Raw genomic sequence first — 22,831 nt, forward strand, 5'->3', positions numbered from 1 at the left:
AATATACACAGTATGGGTGGGTATGTGCTGGTGAAGACAGACATATCGGGAGCATCAGGGCTCGGCATCCCCATCAAACCCTATCCTGGCTTTTGGGGGAGTAGATGTGAAAATGTAAGCTATTCTTAAATAATCCAGCAGGTGACTTAGGATCAGACAGGCTGAAACAGATAGCAGGAACAGGTGGAACCTGGGAGAGGGAGTGATTGTTCTGGGTTGGATTAGTTTGGAAAGATTTTCTACAAGAGAAGCAGTTTGAGCTAGACCTTCCAGAGGAGGAGAATTTCATCACTTCCCTTAGCTCAATAACATCCTAGACATCATCACATTAAATAAGTCTGATCTTCCACACCCAGAGCCCTAGTGACCTCATTTAGTTGACATTGAAGGAGAACTCCTACCTTCAAAGTACATATTACGTATGTTTCCATTCAACTTTAAGCAAGTGTTTAAAGCTTCTTGATCTATGTTCTTCTATCGTCTCTTCTCTCATGGAGAGATTCCAGGAGTTAACTTATATTTTCTTTTTAGTCGAGGTGCAATATTTATTCCAGCAGTTAACAGAACCATTCACGTGTATTTGCTCAACAGCATCGTGGTGGGAAGAATGAAGGATGGTGGGCGGAGCCCGAAGCCCTTTAGGTCACAGAGTAGGATACAAAGTCCTCTCTAGGGACGTGCACGTGTCCTGTCCCCTGAAGGAGAAGCCATGGAAAGGGGTGACTCCTTGCCATAAGAGATAATCTCACCAAAGGCCAGAAGACTCTCTGAAGACTGCCTCCAAACCAGAAGAGCCATCACCACTCACATGGCAGTCACTGTTTTCCACATTTTTATTCTTGGACATTTCAGAAGGACAGAAATGTTGAAAGCCTAGCACAATAAATATCAGTGAATTCTTTGTGCAGAATTAAACCATTGATAACTTTATGCTGTCTTTGCTTTCTCTTTCTACATGTCCTTATATAGCTTCTAGTATAGCAATTAATGACCCTTCTCTCTTAAATAATTCAACAAGTATCTTCTAACAATAAGAACATTACCCCACCAGAAAGCAGAAGAAAAATCTTTTACGTTTCTCAGGATGATCTAGCATCCAGTTTGCTTCAATTCTCTTCATTATCCCCAAAATGTCTTTCTTAGTTGTCCCCCTTTTCTTTAAGCACAGATCTAGTTGAACTTCTCTTATTATATCTGGTTGTAATGGGTCTTTAGACAATTTAAATATTGTGTCAAGACAATAAAGACAACCCATGGCTTCACTTTTTTCTGTGACACTGATAATTTGTTTTTGTTTTAAAAATCATCTGCATCAATGCTTAACTTGACCTTAGAAATTCAGCTGTAAGTGTACTGTTCATTAATTTTGACAACTGTATGCACCGATGTAACTGTCCCATCAAATCAAACAAAAAACAATCAAAATGCAGATTTCTGTTGGCCCAGAAAGATCCTTTGTGCCTCTCTGCAGTCATATCCCCTCTGCTCCTTGTTCCAGGCAAGCATTGATCTGCTTTCCATGATCAGATTGATTTTCTGGAGAGATGAGGCCAGTTTGTCTTGTAAAATGTCCCACAAGTCTAACTGTTTCTCTGTAGTGTCATTACCTCCACATTCTAGCTATCGACTTTCCTATACACTGGCAGTTAGGTCTAAAACCTTGGTTAAGTGCAGGTTAAACATATCAGGAACAAATACTCTGGGTGATACTGGATACTTCCTGCTGCTTTGAGTCGGGGGTACAACACCAGGGTGTGCATACTGTTGAGTTTTCTTCCTTGGTTGAGTTGTCAGCCACCAGTACTGGCCTTTGTGATAGTATATTGTTCTCTTAAAATTGGCAAGTCACCAGTGGGGTGATACTTTGGTAATGTCCAAAGATCCTATTCCCCACAATCTTCTACCCAATGCTTGTAGCATTCATTGATGGCTCTTACCTGAATCAGTTTTTCCATGGGGAGTTGCAAAATGGTGACTTCCTAATTCTACCATTTCTTCTATCTTTGGAAGCTGTCATTCTTTGGTAAAGAAGATTTAAAAAAAAAAACAGGAATTTATTTATTTGACAGAGAGAGAGAGAGCATAAACATGGGAGCAGCAGAGGGAGAGGAGGAAGCAGGCTCCCCACTGAGCAGGGAACCTGATGTGAGGCTCCATCCCAGGACCCTGGGATCATGACCTGAGTTGAACACAGACACATAACTGACTGAGCCACCCAGTTGTCTTGAAGAAGACTTCTCTGTAGGGAACCAGGGACTGCATCTCCTAAACAGGCAGAGTAAAGCCTAATTGCTTTACCCTTAGTTACAGTCCGGGACAATGTGATGGTGCGGGAAGGAACGAAGGAAGGAGGCAGGGAGGGCGGGAGGGAGGGAAGGAAGGAAGGCGAGAAGGACACAAGTAAAGGCAGGAAGGAAGGAAACAAGCCGGAACTGAAAATGAAATACTGAACAAATACAATTCTGCCTGATGAATTGTCTTTTTGGATATGTAATAAAAGCATCCAAGACGACAAAGCAAAGTGTTGTAATGGTACTGGTCAGTCATTGTCGGGCTCCTTATCATCCCAACCTTCACTTAATGTGTAGGTACGAGGCTGGCACAGACACACTGCATTTCCCTCTCTAGTGACGTGGGTGGTGGGAGGGAGGGACATGGACGTTGGAACCAGGCGGCTCTGGGCTGAGTCCTGGCTCTGCCACTTGCTTGCTAGGTGGATTGAACCCCTTTGAGCCTTGGTTCTTTTCTCTGAAGGGAGAGTCATGTTGAGAATGAACAGAGGTACCATATGTGAAATTTCTGTCCCAGGGGGAGGGACCGATCCCTACCTTGGGTCTTTTCAGTCCCCTGGAGAAGTAAGGCCACAGGAAGAGGAGCTGCCTGAAGTTTCAGAGCCAACAGAGAATTGGGGCTGTTCAGACACTCTTAAATGTGCCCATGAACACAAAGTCACAATTCGCTGCTGGCTTATTCTTCCTTCATGTACATTTCCAGTGTTTGATGAATGGTGTCTTTATTGAAGGAAGCACGCTAGAGACTAAGCACTTAAGGAGGCAACCCAGGTGTATGTTGGTGACTGTGGTGCTAACCTAACCTATCCTTGGGCACAGGTGCTTCTCCTATCCTGGGACTCTGGTGCAAATTCCCGTTCAGTCTGTCCCAGGATTTCTGAAGCCAGAGAAAGCAAGCAGTGGAGGGAGGGAGGGGCCAGTGGGCTGAACTTCAAAGGAGAGAAGCAGGAGGGAAAGGAAGGCGTGGCGTAGCACAACTTCCATAAGCCATCACTGTGAGAGAGACCACTCTGACCATGAATGACATAGCGACTGATGAATGGAGTAGGAAATGTGTGCATTGCATGATGTGGATCGGGGCTAGAGCTGACAAAAACAAACCTGACTGTGTGGCCAGGTGGGCAGACACCAGCCCAGCAGAGATGGGCTCTGAAATGTCATCCTGAAAAGAGACAATGCAAAGAGGTCATAGTTTTCCCCCATCTGAATTTTTCTCTCTCTCTCTGTTCCTGTCATGATGAAAAGTTTGCAACTCTTACACTGTTACAGAGGGAACAATCTGACTTATCATGCCATAATTTATAGAGCTGACTAATGTTGTTTTTCTCCAAAATACTGGGATTTAATAGAATTATTTATTCTATATTTGGAATTATAAACGCATAAAATATACATGCCACTAAGTGATGTAAAATGCAGACACTTTTTTAAATAATTAGAAGTTTTTTGATTTTTAAAATACATAGGAACATTGATTTTAGAGGTTCTTTGAGTAATAGGATTTCACAAAATCTGTTGTGAAGCTATCGCTTAATAAGATTAAAAAAAAAAACCACCTCAAGATATTTGAACTTAAATAATGCTGCATTGATCTCATACCAATTAAAGAAAGACACAAGATAGAATGCTATGTAGATTATTTTTAAAAGTACCTTACTAATATATTACAGGGGTATTTCTAATGGAATTATAATCTACTCAAACACCAGAAATTCTGTCGCTGAAATCTTGTCTTCAAGAGATCAACAGCTAAGCAATTAATATAACCACCTGAGCTGTTCTGAGGACCATATCAAATGTGGGTAATCCCAACTGCTTAATTAATATGGACCCTCTGCCCCCAGTACGAACTTTATAACAGGTTTGATACACCCAAGGATCATAACATTGAAAGCACAAAATTTTAGACGAAGCCACCACAACCATCAACACCAGCTGTGCCAGGAGTAGAGGAAACCTTTGGCTCCATTTTCAAGAAAAAACCCAAAATATATCTGAAGAACTTCAAATTTCTAAATTCTCTTTTCAGAAAGACTTATTGCTATGTCCCGAGGAACTCACTGTCCCAAATAAGATTGGGCAATGTCTCAGGAGTAATGTAATCCATTTTGGGAAGCAGTCATGAGGAAGCTGAGGGGTCCTTCCAAAGAGACCTTCTGCTCAACAGTGACTTAGAAATCCATTTACAATCTTTTCTTTGACATCAGTGAGAGACACAGCTGGTTGGCAGCTTTCACCTTGCTCTATTGGGATATCACCTGACCAAAGAATCCGCACCCCACCACCACCAAATTCTCAGGCTCTGAGGAGATACCCAGCAAAGGACTGTGTGTGTACAGATGTGTGTGTGTGTGTGTGTGTGTGTGTGTGTGTGTGTGTGTGTGTGAAAAGACGCAGATCCTGAAGGCATCAAAAGGGCATGATGCTGTCTGTTGGAACTCATAATTTTATTTATTTATTTTTGCAAGAGACAGCGAGAGTGAGAGAGCACACAAGTTGGGGGGAGGGGCAGAGGGAGAAGCAGACTCCCCGTTCAGCAGGGAGCCCGATACGTGTCTTGATCTTAGGACCCTGAGATCATGACCTGAGGTGAAGGCAGACACTTAAGGTTTTTTGCTTTATTTTAAGCTTTTACTTATTTGTTTGTTTGCTGTTATAATTTTTTTTTATTATGTTATGTTAGTCACCATACAGTACGTCATGGGTTTCTGATGCAGTGTTCCATGATTCATTGTTTGCGTATAACATCCAGTGCTCCTTGCAATCCGTGCCCTCCTTAATACCCATCACCGGGCCAACCCATCCCCCCACCCCCTCCCCTCTAAAACCCTTGGTTTGTTTCTCAGATCCCATAGTCTCTCCTAGTTCATCTTCCCTCTGATTTCCCCCTTTTCATTTTTCCCTTCCTTCTCCTAATGTCCTCCATGCTATTCCTTATGTTCCACAAATAAGTGAAACTATGTGATAATTGTCTTTCTCTGTTTGACTTATTTCACTGAGCACAATTTCCTCCAGTTTCATCCACACTGATGTAAATCAGTAATATTCCACTGCATATTTTTATTTATATATTGGTTTGTTTGTTTTTGCAAGAGAGGGCAAGAGCAAGAGAGAGGACAAGTGGGGAGGGAGGGACAGAGAGAGAAACGGTGTTAGGACTTATTAATCTGCGTGCGTTAGTCCTAACACATTACTAACTTCTGGTTATTAGGGCTTTTTTTCTCCCTCTGAGAATATTGGAGGCTCCGGATCTCCTCATTATATTGATGTAAGTCACTAACTGAGGTGCTGTGAGGACATAAAGACAAAGCAGACATAGACCCTCCCTTTGAGGGGTTACAGAGTAAAACTTGTTCTCAACTTTGGTCACATATTGAAATCACCTGGGGAGCTTTAAAAAAAGCTGGAGCCAGTTTCCCTTGCAGAGATTCTGACTTCATTAGTCTAGGATATGGCGTTGGCATCGAGATTTGAATGTCCCCATTGATTCTAGCGAGCATCCAAGGCTGAGAACCATTGCAATAAGGAAAGACAAAGCCTTCTGAAGCCCACAAGCTTCAGCATAATAAGAATTTTGAGCCTCTAGGGGTGATTATACTACTATAGGACTTTTGCAGAAGTATAATAAAGTTTAAGGTTACTGTTCTCTTTTATACACATATGTATCCATGTTTGCCGATGTGTGTCAGCATGTGTACGCACGTAGATTACATGAGTATCGCATTTTTCTTATGACAGATCCAGTGACACAGCAGTAATCCAAGTCAAATCTCACTCACTTCCCCGCCACCTTATTTTCTTCCAGCTTAAACAACAGAAGTCTTCCCACTTTGGTAGCCGTAAGTCTGTGATCGAGGGGATGGCTGGATTGGTTCCTTCTGAGGGCTGTGGAGGAGAATCACTTCCTTGTTTCTCTCCTGGCTTCAGTGACCTCAGCTGTTCCTGGCTTCTGTGTCTTCCCTGGTCCTCCCTCTGTGCCTGCCTCTGTGTGCAGGTGCCCTCCTTTTCATTTCCTCTTTGTCTTTTTTACTGATGTATAGTTGACACAGAATGTTATGTTAGTTCAACATAGGGATTCAATGGACATTACACCATGCTCACCATAGGCAGAGGTCCCATCTGTCCCCATACAACACTATGACAGTATTGTTGACTCCATTCCCTACGTTGTACCTTTCGTCCTCGTGACTTACTCCCACCATAACTAGAAGCCTGTATCTCCCACTCCCCTTCAATGATTTTGCCCTCCCTCCCACCCCCCACACCGCCACCGTGGAGACAACCATCAGTTTATTCTCTATATTTATGGGTCTCTTCCTGCCTTTTTAGTTCGTTCACTTGTTTTGCTTTTTAGATGCTATACATAAATAAAATCGTATGGTATTTCTCGTTCTCTGTCTGACTTATTTCACTTAGCATAATGCCCTCTCGGTCTGTCACTGTTGTTGTAAATGGCAAGATTTCATTTTTTAAATGGCTGATATATACCACTTAATGTATGACTTCTTCTTTATCCGCTCATCTATCAGTGGACATTTAGGTTGCTCCCACATTGTGGCTATTGTAAATAATGCTGTCATAAGCATAGGAGGGCGTACATGTTTTTGAACTAGTATTTTTGTCTTTTGGGGGTAAATACCCTGTAGTGCAATTACTGGACCATGTGGTATTTTTATTTTTATTTTTTAGAGGACCATGACTCCCTTTTAGTTCCTGCCCCCACACTGGCTCCCAATCTCTTACTAGTGTCAGTTACTCCTGAGCAATTCCCCAGGCTCCCTTTCTATGCATTTTAAGCACATTTTCATATTCATGACCGATATACCTACAACAGAGAGTTCAGGTTATCTAATTTTGTTTTTTAAAAATTTTAATAATTTGTTGTAGCCACACTTAAAAAAACCCTTTATTTACTGTTTGTTTGTTTGTTTGTTTGTTTGTTGTGAGCAGGCGGAGGGGAGAGGGGGAGGTAGAGAGAGAATCCCAAGCCTACTCCCCACAGAGCCTGAGACCAATCCCAAGACCCTATGATCAGGACCTGAGCAGAAATCAAGAGCGGGTTGCTTAGCCAAGTGAGTCACCCACACACCCCTAGAGCCGCACTTTTGACTGGCTCTTCAGTGCTATTTGCTGTTTGGTTCAGATAGTCTCTGCTTGACTTACTCTGTCTCCTACATGAACTGTCTCTTACATGGACTGTTTCTGGTTACCCTCCTTTGGACGTATTTGAAAACTCTTAGAGCAGTAACAAAACAACACAAGTGGTTAAACAAGCAAAATTAAAACTATGATTCAGAATCTCATTAAGATCTAGTGAAGAATTTAGCTTTGAATGCCCATGGAAACCAGAAACCTCTGTTTTTAACACGAGAACCACTTCTGACTCTATTAAAAAGTCAGGCCTTAGTGCAAAAAAAATTTGGAGAAATGTCCTGGAAAATGTGTATGGTTTCTATTGGAAACTATTAAAAAAAAAAAAACATACAACAACAACAACAAAAACAAAACAAAACAAAAAACCCCACACATAAGCATGAGCATTTTTGAGCGGGAGGAAAAGAAAGACAAACGATTCATTAGACTGAAGGGAAAAGGAACAGGAAGGGGTGTGGCAGCGAGCAGAGGACACCGCAACACCCTTCAGATTCCCTTCCTTATTTTATCTGGAGACAAGGGTGGTCTCGCATATATACATCACTTGGGGTGACTAAGCTGAAAGTGGGGTGGGAGGCACCACCGGGTCTGTCCACCGTCACTGGTGGGATGAGCAAGCGATGCTTAGGGGGGAATCGAATCAGGAGATGCAATTTCATGCCATCGCGCTGTTCTCTTGTAAAGCGCCACCTGCTTCTGGAACACCCACCTGGCTGGGGGTGAAACGATCAGGTAGATTGTCCAGGACCGGCTGCAGTTGTGTAAGCTTTCCATCAGACACTTGTTCCATCTGAAATAATGCTCCTCGTGCCCTGGCTTGCACTCGAGCAGCTGCGTCGAGCTCCGCGTGGGGGGGACTGGTTCAGAACCTGAGGAGGTGAAATGCTGAAGTGACCCTGGAGGTGACAGCAAGCACAACAGATGCTGGGACTGGAGAGGTTCTGAGAGAAAGTCTCAGGCTCAAGGCTGCTACTTTGCCTGAGGCTAGTTAGTGAGCGTGTAATACTATAGTTAGTCAGGCTTATTATACTGGATGTTCTGGGATTTTTTTTTTTAAGAATTTTTTTTCCTAAGAAACAGATCAAAGGAAAGAAAATCACCAGCTTTCCTAGTCAGGTAGCTTGATTTCCCCGGTACTTTTTCTCTTCCGGAGATAACTGTATCACAACATTTGCGGGAGGCGATGGGGGGCGGTTTCTGGGAATACACCCACCATACATCATAGGATACTCGAATGGAGCGGGAGTTCCTAAAGCCTCTGCCTGCCCTCCGCTCCCACCTGTCCAGGGCTGTATTCACACAGGCAGAGGGCTTTCGAGGAATTCAACCAGGAAAATATGGGTCATTATCATTAAAGAGGTTGTTCCAAAACCTCATGTAGGCAATTTTTAACTTTGAACTTTTCCTAAACACTTACCAGGGGCGCTCCTAGAAAATAAAATTGTTTTCTTGCTCCCTTCTAGGAAACCAGCCTGGCAGCAGTGGCAAAGTCGGGGCAGGGGGGAAGAGGGACAAGTCAAAAGGCAAAACGTGCACAGGTAACCTGTAAATTATCTGCCTCTGAAGTATCCTGCCTTGTTTTATCCCATGTCATCTGTTTAACTCTCATGCCGCCCCTGCCAGATGATGCTAAGCTCTGGGGTTGGAGTGACAGCAAGCCGGTTATGAGGTCCCTGTTTTGGCAGCTGGAACCTGACTGGTGAGGGCTTAGTGGTGTTCCAGAAAGGCCAGTCCTATTACCAAGGCCCTTTATTTTAGCATTCACGTTCAAGGTGTCAAGAGCGTCATCCAGATTTGTGATTTCATTAACATCCGGGGTTTGACCATGACTCATTGTTGAGCGCATGGCAGTGGGCATCTGGCGAGTTGGAATTGAACGTGACTTATTGTTGAGGGCACGGCAGTGGGCATCTGGCTAGTTTCATAGCAGCCAAGTGAGCTTCCCTCGTCAATTAGGACTGTCTTGAAACCGGCCAGTCTTGACGGGGGCAATTAATTCCTGGTCCAGAAGCAGCCCAGCATCCACACAGCTGGCTAACAGTCTAGTACTTGCTGAATGAACCATGTACTTTCCGATCATCACCTAGCAAGTGCAGGGTTGTCTTCCTGGGAGTCCCCCAGCATTCAGAGATACGAAGAGAGCACATACAATGAGAAGGTCCTGGTGTAGGCAACAGGAAATCTCCAGGGAGAGGATACTTTACCCTGGTCAGTAAGCTAGTGTCCCAGTCGGAGGGCGGAGTGGAATGTGAGGAGGGGCAGTGAAGAGATAGTAGGATCCCAGTCTCAGGAGCGGGGAAGTCTAATCTCTGTCCACTGTACCCTCCCTGAGGACAGATACCAGGTGTATTGTGCTCACAGCTAGATTCTCAACACTTAGCCCATTGTAAGTGCTCATGAAATGCTTGTTGAGTGAATGAAGAGCTTAGAGAAGGACAAGGAAGCATCTGCGCCGGCATGATCCATGGAGAAAACAGCCAATATTCTCACAGAAGAAATGCTATGATACAGTGCAGCCCAACATTTCCACAAATCTCCCTTCTAAGAGAAGAGAAAAGAAAATTCTTGCCCCGGGGGATCTGGAGTAAAGTCTTGGGACAATAAAGCACACTTAGCAATATACACTGATAGTCTGGTTTATGACATATAGCCATCACCTGTTTGTCCTGAGGTCCTTCGCATGGACACCTCTTGACCTAGCTCCTGGACTGCCCCCATGGGAGAGACCTTTGGATAACCCTTACCTTCTGGGAGTCCTTTAAGTATCTGTAGAGGCTTCGAGGTCTATTCCTGAGGGATTGTGGCCCCGAGAGCCAGAGCTGTCTCCCCACCCTCCATGTTCTTCTTTCCTGCTGAAGATCTTGGGATTACCTCTTCTCTCCAGAGATGTTGACCTCCTGCCTCAGAGGCATGGCCCCTACCTGGGGCAGCAACAAGAGGGATATCCCAACTCAGCACAGTGAGTCCAACAAGGGTACCAGGGATGCCCAAGGACGCTAGAGGTGGTCGTTCAAGGGATGCAATCTGTGGAAATTAAGACAGCATCGGGAGGCATTTCTTAAGCTGTGGACTATCAAAATAGACTAACAGCAGTGTGAATTCTGCTTGGAAGGACTATAAAATGAGAATAGCCCCTCCTCTGCTTGGACCACATAAGCATGTGCTTATCTGTAAATGGAGGGTGAACTAAATGCTCTTGTCGGCCTTCTAAGAGTCCATGATTCTACAGCTCCGTGTTTATATGGCACCTTTCAATATGTTATTGTGGCCCAGTTTCAAACAAGTCATCGTATATTCTTATTTTATAGCTGAGGAATGTAGGCCACAGCATGTTGGACCATTTACCCAAAGTAAAGCTGAAAGCTAACCTTTGTCAGCTTTCTGTTATCCTCTGAGGAGATTCCAAAATCGGCAATGTTCTGGTTTCGGGCTTACAATCAGCTTCCAGAAAATGATGACAGATCATCCTGCTACATTAAAGCCCATCTTTTCCCCCTAAAACCTGACACAAAGTCCCTACACCAGCAGCGATGACCCAGTTTATTTTCCTTATGTATAGAGTTCTGAGGCGTGAGAAGAACAGGCTGTAGTTAACAGGTGTCTGGAGCTCCTGCCCCTTGCTCTTTTCTAAAGAACACAGTTGCCTGTGGTGGGTGGGGAAGATGTCCCACCTGGCTGGATCCTCAGCTCTTAGAGGTCACTAAACCTCAGCTTGCATCCCTGAATTCTGAGGGAGTTCAGAATTCACTATGGGTAGTTACTGGCTGCAAGTGTCTTAGAAGACCTGACAGGTCAGTACAGGAGCTTCCAGTGATTTCTCTCTTTGTCTTGGGTACTCTCCCTCATTTCAAAATATTTAAGGCCATCTGAATGGCCCTGAATTTTCTGAGGGAACCCTTGGATTTGGAGTTATCTCAGGCCCCAAAGTAGTCAAGACCATTCACTATTCACTGTAATCCCAATTCTGGCAATCCCTCCTTACAACACACACACACACACACACACACACACACACACACACACACACACATAAACACACACACACACCACCACCACCACAAACACCAACTCCACATTCTCAAATTTTTTAGATCTTTTCAGAACCGGTGCAAGGCCTTGACTTCTGGCAAGCACCAGGTTCTCTCCAATGTTTCAAGTGCCACTCTTTAGCAAAAATCAATAGAGGTGTCATCATTGTTGGTGTCTTGGCTAGAGGAAGGGAGGGTCCATTTTGAAGATGTAGTTTGATCAATATAGTGATTATTTAAAAAGTTATGTATCTTTAAAATACTGTGAATTGTATTTTCAGTAGCCATTTTCCTATTGTATTTATTTAATATCGTATCAGGTAATATCATATCATATAAGTAAACACAGAGGAAAAGAGCACAACCTGGTTTAAATCCTGATTCTGCCATTTACAAGTCAGCTAACTTTAGATAAATAACCTAACTTCCCTGGAGCCTCATTCTCCTCACCTGTAAAATTAGTAATAATTATATCCATCTTAAAGGGTGATAGTGAAGGTAAGAGCTAGCAAGTATAAAGCACCTAGATTTTTGGCTAGCCTGTGATGGGCGCCTACGACATGGCAGTGTGGGTATGGGCAGTCAGGTTGTTGCATGAGTGTCCTTGCGTGACTACACCTCTCCCAATGGGTTAAGCTGCACCCACTGTCAATTTTCAGTTGCACTGGGGCCCCCAAGTTCCTCAGGAACCAGCAGTCCTCTGAATATCTGGCACCCAAGCTTGCTCTGCTTGGCACTGGAGACCTTGAGAAAGGCTGCTGTCCATGTTCCCTCCCATGGCATTGGAATCCAACCTCTATGAAGGAACCCAACCCTATGGTCAAGTCCATTCTTAGCCCCCTGTCCAGCAGGCCTTCCTCTGAAGGATGCAGAGAGAACAGGGACCCACATAATCTTGCTCCCTCTTCTGCCTCTGATTCCAAAGCACCTCAACTAGGTGTGACTGGGTTTGTTGATCTTCGCCCGTGAATAGTTGTAGCATTATTAATACTAGTTGAAGTATCTAATTACTTCTGAGGCTATGTGAACTAGAATTGCATCTCCTCATTTGGAATAGATATATGCCTTTAACAGTGACATGTAAAGTGAATTTTGGAGTGTCACATCTTATTTTTCCATTAATTTGCATCATTAAATAGAAATGTGTTTCTTTGGGAAAAACTGGATTTTAATAAAATTCCATGAAGAAATATAGGAACCACACATATTACAAAAGTATTTCTATAAAATCTTAATAATGATACTGAAAAACACTTACACAATACAAACAAAAACCTCTGAGTGTATTTTCATGTTTAACACAATTGCCTAATATTCTACGAAAGGAAAAACAATGATCATTGCAAAGAACATTCTGGAATAGAAAGTCAATTTTATAAATTCATTTCTCATCCACATAGCTGCATCAGGTGCTATTTTTTCTCTCTGTTGCTCAGATCTTAGAACTCTGAGAAGGCAATCTGTGACATAATTGCCTTTGATTTTCTTAAAACATTGGGCTTGATTAAATCTGAAAGGAGAAACAAAACTATAGATGTGACCAAGAGCATCCTATCAGTCAAGATAGACTAGGTTTTGTGGTGACAACAAGCAGTTCCAACAAGTTTCTTTCTTTCTTTCTTTCTTTCTTTCTTTCTTTCTTTCTTTCTTTCTTTCTTTCTTTCTTTCTTCTTTTTAATATTTTATTTATTTGTCAGAGAGAGAGAAAGAAAACACAAGTAGGGGGAATAGCAGGCAGAGGGAGAAGCAGGCTTCCCACTGAGCAAGGAGCCCAGTGCAGAACTCAATCCCAGGACCCTGGAATCATGACCTGAGCCAAAGGCAGTGGCTTAACCGACTGAGCCACCCAAGTGTCCCCAAAAGTTTATTTCTTGGTCTTACTACATGTCCATTGCAAAGTGACAGGGAATTCTGTTCATTAAAGCCACTGAGGAACACAGGCTGGAAAGCTTCACTTACCTTCCATGTTCCCTGTCACTAAAGAGGGAAAATGAGATCTCTAAAGGCTCGCACTAACAATTAAATGCTCAGCCATAAGAAACATAAAATTTCTACTCGTCACTCATTGCTAGAACTAGTTCCATGGCCCGATCCGTCCAAACAAAGTCAGATATACAGTCCATATCCTGTGTATAGATGGAGAGAAAGTATTTGGGGAATAGTGTTAATGTACACGGAAGGCATTGGCTGATGCATATTCAGCAAGGAAAGAGGCTGTGTGGAAGCAAATTGCTAGAACCCATCCCGAAGAAGGTCAGCAAACCAAGTTAAGAAAGTCTCCAGGAGATGTATGTTAAACCAGTTCTCTAATTTGTGAGGGGCATGGAAATCTTTTTCCTAACAAACAGACACTGAGAAAAATCTTGTCAGATTTTCTTTTTTTTTTCTTTCTTTTTTTTTTTTTAATGTGTTGTATGGGGCACCTGGGCAGCTCTGTTGATTAAGCACCAACTCTTGGTTTTGGCTCAGGTCATGATTGGGTGGTGAGATTAAGCCTTATGTAGGGTTCCCTGCTTAGCATGGGGTCTGTTTAGGTGTCTGTTCCTCTCCCTCTGCCTCTGCCCCTCCTCCAACTCATGCACGTGCACATCCTCTCTCTCCTAACATTAAGAAAAGAAAATCTTTTGAAAAATGTGTTTTTTTTTCCATTTTTGAGATTTTGTACATCTGGATTTTCATGTAAAATTGGCAATTTTACTTTACTTTATTTTATTTTATTTTTTTCAGGGGAAAGCGCGAACGCAGTCCCCCACTACCACAAATTATGCAGTCGAGTTTCCCACATTTGGGGAAATCGCAGGGGTCAGCACATCCGGAGTGCAATGGATAAGCCTCGCCCTGGGAAAACCACCTTCGTGATCATGGTATCTCCCCTGTAAAATTGGCAATTTTAAATGTTGGGAAGTAGTTAACATAAAGTATGTTGAAGGCACAGAAAGGGGTCTATGCACTGAGACCCAGCACCTCATTGGTAAACTCTGGCCTGCACAGAGTGATGAAGAAGAGCAGAGTAACAAGTCTCATTACACACCAGCTAAGGTTGGATAACAAAAATGTTTAGGGCAGCCAGTCAGCTTGGTCCCAAAGAGCAGTATGGGACTGGAGGAAAGGAAAGAGATCGTCCTAACCAACCTGGAGGTTTTGTTATGTGGGTCTGGCAGGCAGTCAAGAGATGGGAAAGAAATCTGCGTAGGAAAAGAAGGACATTCATGAACCTGCTGTTGGCAAGCTGACATAGCCTGGACATGCACTCTTTTCTCTTCCAAGGATAAGTTTATAGAAAGAACAAATAATAGATAAACTAACAGAGATGCCAGAATGGGACAAGGGAGGCCCCTAGGGTACAAAATTTAAGGAGGCACTCGCTTGCAGGGTCATGAAGGTTCATGGCTGAGGCTTGCGCAAACCTAGGCGTGAGTGTCTCCTGACATCGTGTGCTCTGGGGGCATCAATTGCCTCACCTTCGCGCTGGTTCACGAGTTTACACTACATCAGAAACAACTGTTTATTCTTTTCCCAGATGATATGGCTATGTTTGGGGAATAGCAAATCTTAGTGAAAAATAGTAATGAGAAAGCAGTAAAAAAAAAACAATCTGGACACTAATGGCCCATTTTGTGATGACAAATTGGCAACCATTTGCTCCAATGAATCAATTTTTATTTGCATTTATACATTTTCGATTACACTTCGATTACACTTCCAAACTCTGTGATACGATTTCACTTTCTTGGTTTATATATTTATTCATTCAAAGGTATTTATTGAGTTCCTACCTCATGTGTCATTGTGCTAGGCAATTGATTCTATATTGGTGAATACAACAGAAAAGGTGACTGCCCTTTTGGAGTTGATAAGTGAGACAGAAAGAGACACTTAATATGTACATAAGAAAATTAATAAGTACTTTTCACTGTGGCAAGGACAATAAAAGAAACAAACACGATGCAGGAAAGTCTACTATTACTGGTTCATGTTCAAGAACACAGTCAAGGATCACCTCCAAGACCTTTGGCGATGCAGCGTGGTTGAGGAGGATTCCTGCCAGAAGTCCTAAGACATTTGAGAAAGTAAATTATATAACACCCTTTCTTTAAATATTAAAAATAAAATTGAAATAATTCATGCATGCTTTAAATAATAGGAAGACATTTTTGCAAGTATGTATTATAAAAACAAAGCACATTTGGTCATACCAAAGAGATACTACTAATAAAGTTCTTTCTTTCTTTCTTTCTAGTTTTGTCTCATGCCACACTTTAGTAAAATTCATATTATTCCTTGACTACTGTCTCGCTGCTCTTGGCTTTCTTCTTTCTCTTCCTTCTCCTACTCTTTTTAAAAATTCATGCATATTAAGGATTGATCTAATTTTAATTTCCTCTCACTTAAGGCTACTCTTGGAGGGGAGCCTGGGTGGCTCAGTTGTTGAGTTTCAGCTCAGGTCTTGATCTTTTGAGTCCTGGGATCCTGCCCTGAGTTGGACTCTGTGCTCAGCAGGGGGTGAGCTGTTCGTGATGGCCTTCTAGGGGAGGGGCTCTTGCCCTGATCCTCAGGTGGACTTCCCCTGGTGCAACTGCAGCTGGCCCAAGCAGCAGAGACGAGCCCTGGGTTCCAGCAAGTGTCGCTGTTTTACTCCCTGAAGGCTTGCAGCACCAATGGCTGAGGTGACTGTCACCACACCCTGCTCCCTACCCCGGAGCTGGGCCCGCACAGAAAAAAACATTCCACCAGTCTTATATCCTCGGATTCTGTCAGAACTCTGTGAGTTCACCCTGCCAGGGACGAGGCATTTTTATCTTAGGCACGTGACTGAGTTCCAATTCCAACTGTTTTGTTTTGTTTTGTTTTTAAAGATTTTATTTATTTGAGTGAGAGAGTGCATGAGAGCAGAGAAGGTCAGAGGGAGAAGCAGACTCCCCAAGGAGCTGAAGCCCTATGTGGGATTCGATCCCAGGAATCCGGGATCATGACCTGAGCTGAAGGCAGTTGCTTAACCAGCAGAGCCACCCAGGAGGTGGGAACCACCCACTCCAGGTTCTATGGATTCCAGTGACACAGACCAACACCAGACCTGCGAGGTGTCAGAGGTCTCACCAAGCTCCTGCTTCTTCTGGACCTCTCCCAGGAAAGTGATCACCCAACTATGCTGTGATTCGGACTACAGGGCTTTACAGAGTAGAAAGCCAGGACGTAGCTTCCTGGTTTTCGGCCATTTTCCCTAACTGATGTCTGGGAACTCTGAAGCATTCGGGCCCCACCTGGTCTTCTGGGGACCCCCGGGATCCTGAGATCATGCTGTCACACCTGGGATATCACCCCACTTCACCCCTTGAACACTTTTAAGCCAGGAATGTCCCAGACAGGGGTAGACACCTAAGTGTTTCAATCATGCACCTCGCTGTCGATGGAAACTTTGCAGTAGGCTCCTTCAGGTAGGTGCCTCCCCTCAGATGTATCCATAGCCCTATCATCCGCATAACTTGTTCCCACCCAAGGGCCAAGGGCCAAGGGCCAAGGGCCAAGGTCAGTCCCTGACTAAGGGATTTCACTGAAAATTCGAAGCCTAAGTTCTTGAGAAGCTACTACCCAGCCCTTTGTAGGTGGGGCTGTTGTCTTCTGGGTTCCAAAATATGAGCACTGATGAACACATGTGTGCACACAGGAGCGAGTGTGCTGGTGCACACAAACACACACCCCAGGAGGGACTGTGGGGTGGGATCTGATTAGTAGCAGATTCCAAGAAGTTGATAGGAGGGAGGAAATTGGGTGGGAGGTATTTCCTACCTGTGACAGCACTCCTCTAACATCATAGCTATTATCCAACCTATGCCTGTGGACATCTGATAGAAAGACATGCTGGAATCATCCATATTTGGCAGAGAAGGGACCATCCCTGTCAGGCACAATGGCTTATCTAAGATCCAAACCAGGTAAGAATAGAGACTTGTGTCTGAAACCAGGTGTGTTTGCAAGCTGGGGCCCTGGCTGCTCCCAGACCTTCCCTGGGGGCCTGTGGAGAGGGGTGTGTTGGGGTCACTGTGTACAGATAAGATGTGGCCTTGCATGCAGAAGGGGGATGAGGAGATGGCAGACCAGAGCACTGTTCATGTAGGGGTCCAACCAGGAGTGGGCCCCAGTAGGGGATCACAGGCAGTGATGTCACTGCCTGGATCACAAAGGCCCACAACTTATAACCCCTGCAACCAGGACCCACACTCTAGTCCGGTATCAGGACTATTGGACAGAAACATCTGACACAGAAAGATGTTTTCGTCCTGTCTACGTACATCCCGGGGCTCTGGGTACGAGAACCCCCAGGAAAATGGCTTGTTCCCATGTTGTAGAAGTTGGCTGAAACCACCCCCGCGATGCCTCAGGATGTTTCGAGGGAGACGCCATAAGGTACTTACTACTGAGGAGACTAGGTGATGCCCACCCCTCTGAACAGTCCTAGGAAAGCCCCATCCCTTCCTCTGGAGTTTGAGGGGAGGAGGGATATGTGGGGGTTCCCGCCCATGGGCTGGAGGAGGGTGAGCACAGTGGATACCCTTGTGATCCCTTCTTGTTCACACCAATGTCAGGGTGGGCAGGGTGCACCGGGGATTCCTGAGGTGCCTCTTAGCTGTGCCAGAGCACATCCAAGGCCCTGAAGCTGGGCCACGTTTCTCTCCTTGGGGGAGGGCTCTGCCACCTAGGCTGTGGTGTGTCTGGAATGGAGCGCCCTGGGTCTGAAGACCAGCAAAGGCCTCCAGACAGGGCTCTAAGGTCTCCTGCCTGCCTGCCGGGCACTGTCTTTACAGAACGCTCCAGAGGACATGGTGCAGGAGCTGAATGTTGACATCCGCTGCTCTCCTTCCCCGAAGAACAAGAAGCCGCACACGACCAACAGAGTCTGGCGCTGGCTCAGGGTGAGTGCAGGTGCTGGGGAGACTCGACCCCTGGGATGCCCATGTAGCACCAAGGGCCCCACTTCCTAGAAGCCAACCTGGCCTCCTAGAGTCCTGTACTCCCGTGAATCTGCATCCCATCTCTTCCCCAAACAGGCCCACATGGTCCTGCCCACGCCTTGGACAGAAGCACAGCCATTGTCCACATACTTATAGGAGTATCATTAAAGAGACTTTAGACCAGGTCTCATCCCGTTGATCTAGACTCCTTTTGCCCTGGCCTAGGCATTTTCCTAACTCGTGCTCCCAGGTGTCTCCAGTGGCCCAACAGTCCTTCCTCAGGTTATACAAATCTTGCAAATGATCATTTGCAAGAGTGAGTTGGGAGATTCTGATCCAAAGGGACATGGGGCCCATGGTACTCTGTCTCTTGCTCTGGGCTTTTGTTTTGATGGAACACATCTTTGGGGCCCCTAGGGTGAGGAACAGGGGCCTCACTGCCTTGCCTGGCAGTCCAGAAGGCCAGTCATTTATCACCGGCATCTAGCCCTTTCCAGGGGCAGGACTGGATATAATCCCCTTCTGTGGCTAATGAACAGTGCTGCATCCTACAGCCTCCGCGCCCTCCTATCCTAAGCCCTCTCACCTAAAACGTCTGTGTTCTCATCTCAAGAATGAGATATGTTGGGTGCCGGGGTGGCTCAGGGGGTTCAGCCTCTGCCTGCAGCTCAGGTCATGGTCTCACGATCCTGGGATCGAGGCCCACGTTGGCAGGGGGGGGGGTCTCTGCTCAGTGGGGAGCCTGCTTCCCCCTCTCTGTCTGGCTGCCTCTCTGCCTACTTGTGACCTCTCTCTCTCTGTCAAAAAAATAAATAAAAAATCTTTCGAAAAAATAAAAACAATGGGGCTATGTCATCAGAAATCACAGGATCCATGCCACTCATGCAGGGACGTGCTACTAATACTCCGCTCACAAAAGGACCTGAGATACTAGCAAGTTCAGACATCATTTTTTTCAATTCTTTGTATGGATACCAAGAACATTTTCTCTTTTCCTTTAAGGTTTCCTTCTTTCTTTCTTTTTTTTAAATTTTATTTCTTTATTTGACAGACAGAGATCACAAGTAGGCAGAGAGGCAGGCTGAGACAGAGAGGGGAAGTAGGCTCCCCATCGAGCAGAGAGCCCGATGCGGGGCTCGATCCCAGGACCCTGAGATCATGACCTAAGCCAAAGGCAGAGGCTTTAACCCACTGAGCCACCCAGATATCCCTTCCTTAAAGAGTTCTTAATTGATTGATTGATTGATGGATTGAGAGGGAGTCCGGGGGAGAGTGGGGAGAAGCAGAGGGAGAGACAGAATCCTCAAGCAGACACTGCCCTATGGACACAGCCCTACGAGGAACGCAGCCTCAGGACACGGAGAGCATGACCTGAAGCAAAACCAAGAGTCTTAGGCTAAACCAAATGAGACACTGAGTCACCCGATTCTTTTTCGGACTCTGGGCTCTCTTGTCCCACCTCTTGCAGAAGTCCCTGAGATCTGGGGGCTCATTCTGCCCTCCAAGCCCCAACCCTCCTGGTGGCCACAGCACTGACTCATGTCTCCTCTGATTCACCTCAGGGGGAAAATGGCTCAACGAGGAAGAGGAATAAGACCTCGATAGTATGGAACACTCGTGCCAGTTCATTGGGGGCCAGCATAGATTACCTGGTGACTGCCGTCCTAAAACAAGATCTAAACTATGTTCACACGTTTCTGGAAATATACCACAGCTTTGCTACCACCCAGGAGGTGCTGGGCCTCCTCTTTGCAAGGTGAGCACCCTCCCCTGCCCCTAACTGCTCCGTGGGATTTGGCCAATGCCTGGTTGTGAGACTTGGCAGGACCCCAAGCTTCCCCAAGCTTCCCTTGCTCCTAACTGGGGCAGAGGTATTATAGGGACTCAGTGGGGTCTTGTAGGGAAAGAACACTTGGTAGCCTGCGCCAGTGGAAAAGTCTGCTGTTGGGCCTGTGGGCATGCTCTTTGAACATTCCCGTGCCCCTCATGATGAAACCTCTGCCTCATTCCTGACTCTCACTGTGATCTTGAGCTGGGCTCCTCTGCCACTGAAAAGGAGATCTGAGATTCCTTCTGGGGTCTGTGTGTGGGTGAATCCAGAGCAGGCATCCCTGAGGGTGAGCAGGGGCCAGGGCAACTCAGATGTCGGTGATGGGCTGGTTGGGGCCCTTTTATTCAGCAAGCATTCAGGAAGCCCCGGTAGGTGGAGGCGATTGTCTCGGAGCTGAATGGGATCCCGGAACAGAACAGAGAGCACCTCAGGGCTGCAGGCTAGTCGAGGGTCAGGCGGCGAGAGCCAACTTCCGCAGACATCTCATGCAATGCCCCCTGGCCTCCTCTAGATTCGGATGTGTTTCTTCCAGCTACGATGAAGTCGGCGGACCCCAGGAGCAGTGCAACATGTGAGTAAGCTTTGGCTGCTCCAGGAGGGCCTTCCCTCTCCAGCAGGGCAGTGAGGGACTGTGAGTTCGAGGGGCTGCTGGACCTTCACGCACACCTCTGTGATTCCTGCTTTAGAGTAAATGTCTGAGAGCTTCTACTGGAAACTGGGAAGGTGCCCTGGGGAACTGGGGTAGGTGTGTGAGCACTGTGGGAGAGCAGAGGGGCATGGAGGACAGCTTCCACCCCTGAGAGGGTCATGCTCCATCCCTGCCCCCTCCCAGCCCTCTCTCTGCCCCAATTCTGGGACCCAGAATGCAGGATTTAGGAACCATTGCACAGCATTCTGTTGGCACCTGCACGCTGGGTGCTCAGAGGGGGCTCAGGGAGAGTGGTGACCCAGTAGAGCCCAGGGAGCAGCAGGCATCCCACACCCTGTGGGAGGTGAGTGTCAGTGGAAACAGACCCACTCTCATGGCACCTAGTGACTGGGCAGAGGAGCTAACGGTGGAGGTATGGGGAGGGTCCTGGGAAGGCCTGGCTAGAGACAGAGTCCCTTTGTTCCCTCCTCGGTTGGATCTTCACGGAGCAGAGGCGAGTGCAGTGAGGGTAATTAAGAGGCCAGGCACCACCCCTCCCTGGGCACGTGCAGTTGAATTGAAGTGGCTCGTGGGCAAGGAGACAGACTGAGGAGTGTGCCAGCTCCCCTAAGAAGTCCAGAAAGGCTCCCCCCACTGATCAAGGACTCCCACTCCTAGCGGCTTTTGGCCAGCCCACCGTCTGGGAGCAGGCCTGTCTCAGGCAGGACTGCCAGGTCGCAGGTGGACAAGGAGTCCGACTGGTCTCCGACAGGAGCTGTAAGCCCAGGAGCCCAGGTTCCCACAGGGTGTCCCTGGGATATTGGTTTGGATGCATACCCTGTCCTCTGACTTCTCTGCCTCCATGTCTGTCCCCAGGGCCGTCTATGCCATCCTGGATATGTGGGTGGAAAGGTATCCAGGGGATTTTGTGCAGCCTCCAGAGTTTCCCAACTTGCATGCTGTACTGGCCTACCTGCAGGTCAATGCACCTGGCTCGGACCTGCAGCGCCGTGCCCAGCTTCTGCTGCCAGAAAGGCAGCGCGCTGAGACCACAGAGCCAGAGGCTGGGGGTGAGGAGGACTGGGGTTGACTGATGTGGGCCTGAGGAGGAGGCAGGGTGGGCCACCCTGAGGAAGCCTCCATAGATTGTAGTTGGGCTGAGAGGAGTGAGTCGTCTCAGATCCCTGTCCCCATGGGCTTCCGCTGGGGACACCTTCCTGGGGCTGGGTCTTGAACGCAGGCCATGCTGAGTGGTGGGGAAAGGGAAAGTCGAGAGGGAAGTCAACCATCTGATGATGCTTTCTCTTCTTGGAGCTACATCACCGGCCCCAGAGCAAGATCATGATGTGTCTCGGGAAGTTGTTCCACCAGCCACTCTGGCACCCGCTGCACCTCTGGGGCCTGAGCTGGCCCCCGCCATCCCTGCTGCGGCTGCTCACTATGGATTAGGAAGACCAGTGACCCCCCCTGACCCGTTGGGGCCAGGGCAGATGGTCGTCAGGGCCCTCGTTCACTTCTCTGCCACGGAAGAGCCACCAGGCCTTTTGACTTTCCTGGATGACCAGCAGGGTCCTGCCACTGAGCTGCCGCCACCTGCCTCCGTGGAGCAAGCGGGCTGGGTCCCTGAGCTGCCGCCACCTGCCTCCGTGGAGCAAGCGGGCTGGGTCCCTGAGCTGCCGCCACCTGCCTCCGTGGAGCAAGCGGGCTCGGTCCCTGAGCTGCCGCCACCTGCCTCCGTGGAGCAAGCGGGCTGGGTCCCTGAGCTGCCGCCACCTGCCTCGGTGGAGCAAGCAGGCTTCGCTCCCAAGGAGCACCTCGTGCTTGCTACAACCAGAAAGCATGTCTTTCCCATCCCCCTCGTTGCTTTTTTTGTATTTCTTCTCTTTTGTGTGTATGTATATAATTACATACTAGATTTAATTAAAGATAGAATTTGAGTTTACATAAAA

The 22,831-nt window shown here is 46.5% G+C and overlaps 1 protein-coding gene across 1 annotated transcript; it reads left to right on the forward strand.

Moving 5' to 3' along the window:
* Nucleotides 1-2,110: 2,110 nt before the first annotated feature.
* LOC309858112 (uncharacterized protein) lies at nucleotides 2,111-22,819 on the forward strand (the record flags this gene model as incomplete). The annotated part of the gene is made up of 10 exons (XM_082750798.1): nucleotides 2,111-2,241; nucleotides 8,909-8,983; nucleotides 14,201-14,337; nucleotides 17,289-17,406; nucleotides 17,821-17,878; nucleotides 18,277-18,384; nucleotides 19,986-20,179; nucleotides 20,766-20,825; nucleotides 21,759-21,952; nucleotides 22,197-22,819. The coding sequence occupies exons 4-10, from the start codon at nucleotides 17,330-17,332 to the stop codon at nucleotides 22,817-22,819; spliced, it is 1,314 nt and encodes a 437-aa protein (XP_082606924.1). The 5' UTR covers nucleotides 2,111-2,241; nucleotides 8,909-8,983; nucleotides 14,201-14,337; nucleotides 17,289-17,329.
* Between the last annotated feature and the right edge of the window lie 12 nt (nucleotides 22,820-22,831).

Source organism: Mustela nivalis (assembly GCF_964662115.1).
Source record: "Mustela nivalis genome assembly, contig: HAP1_SCAFFOLD_1870, whole genome shotgun sequence".
Lineage (NCBI taxonomy): Eukaryota > Metazoa > Chordata > Mammalia > Carnivora > Mustelidae > Mustela > Mustela nivalis.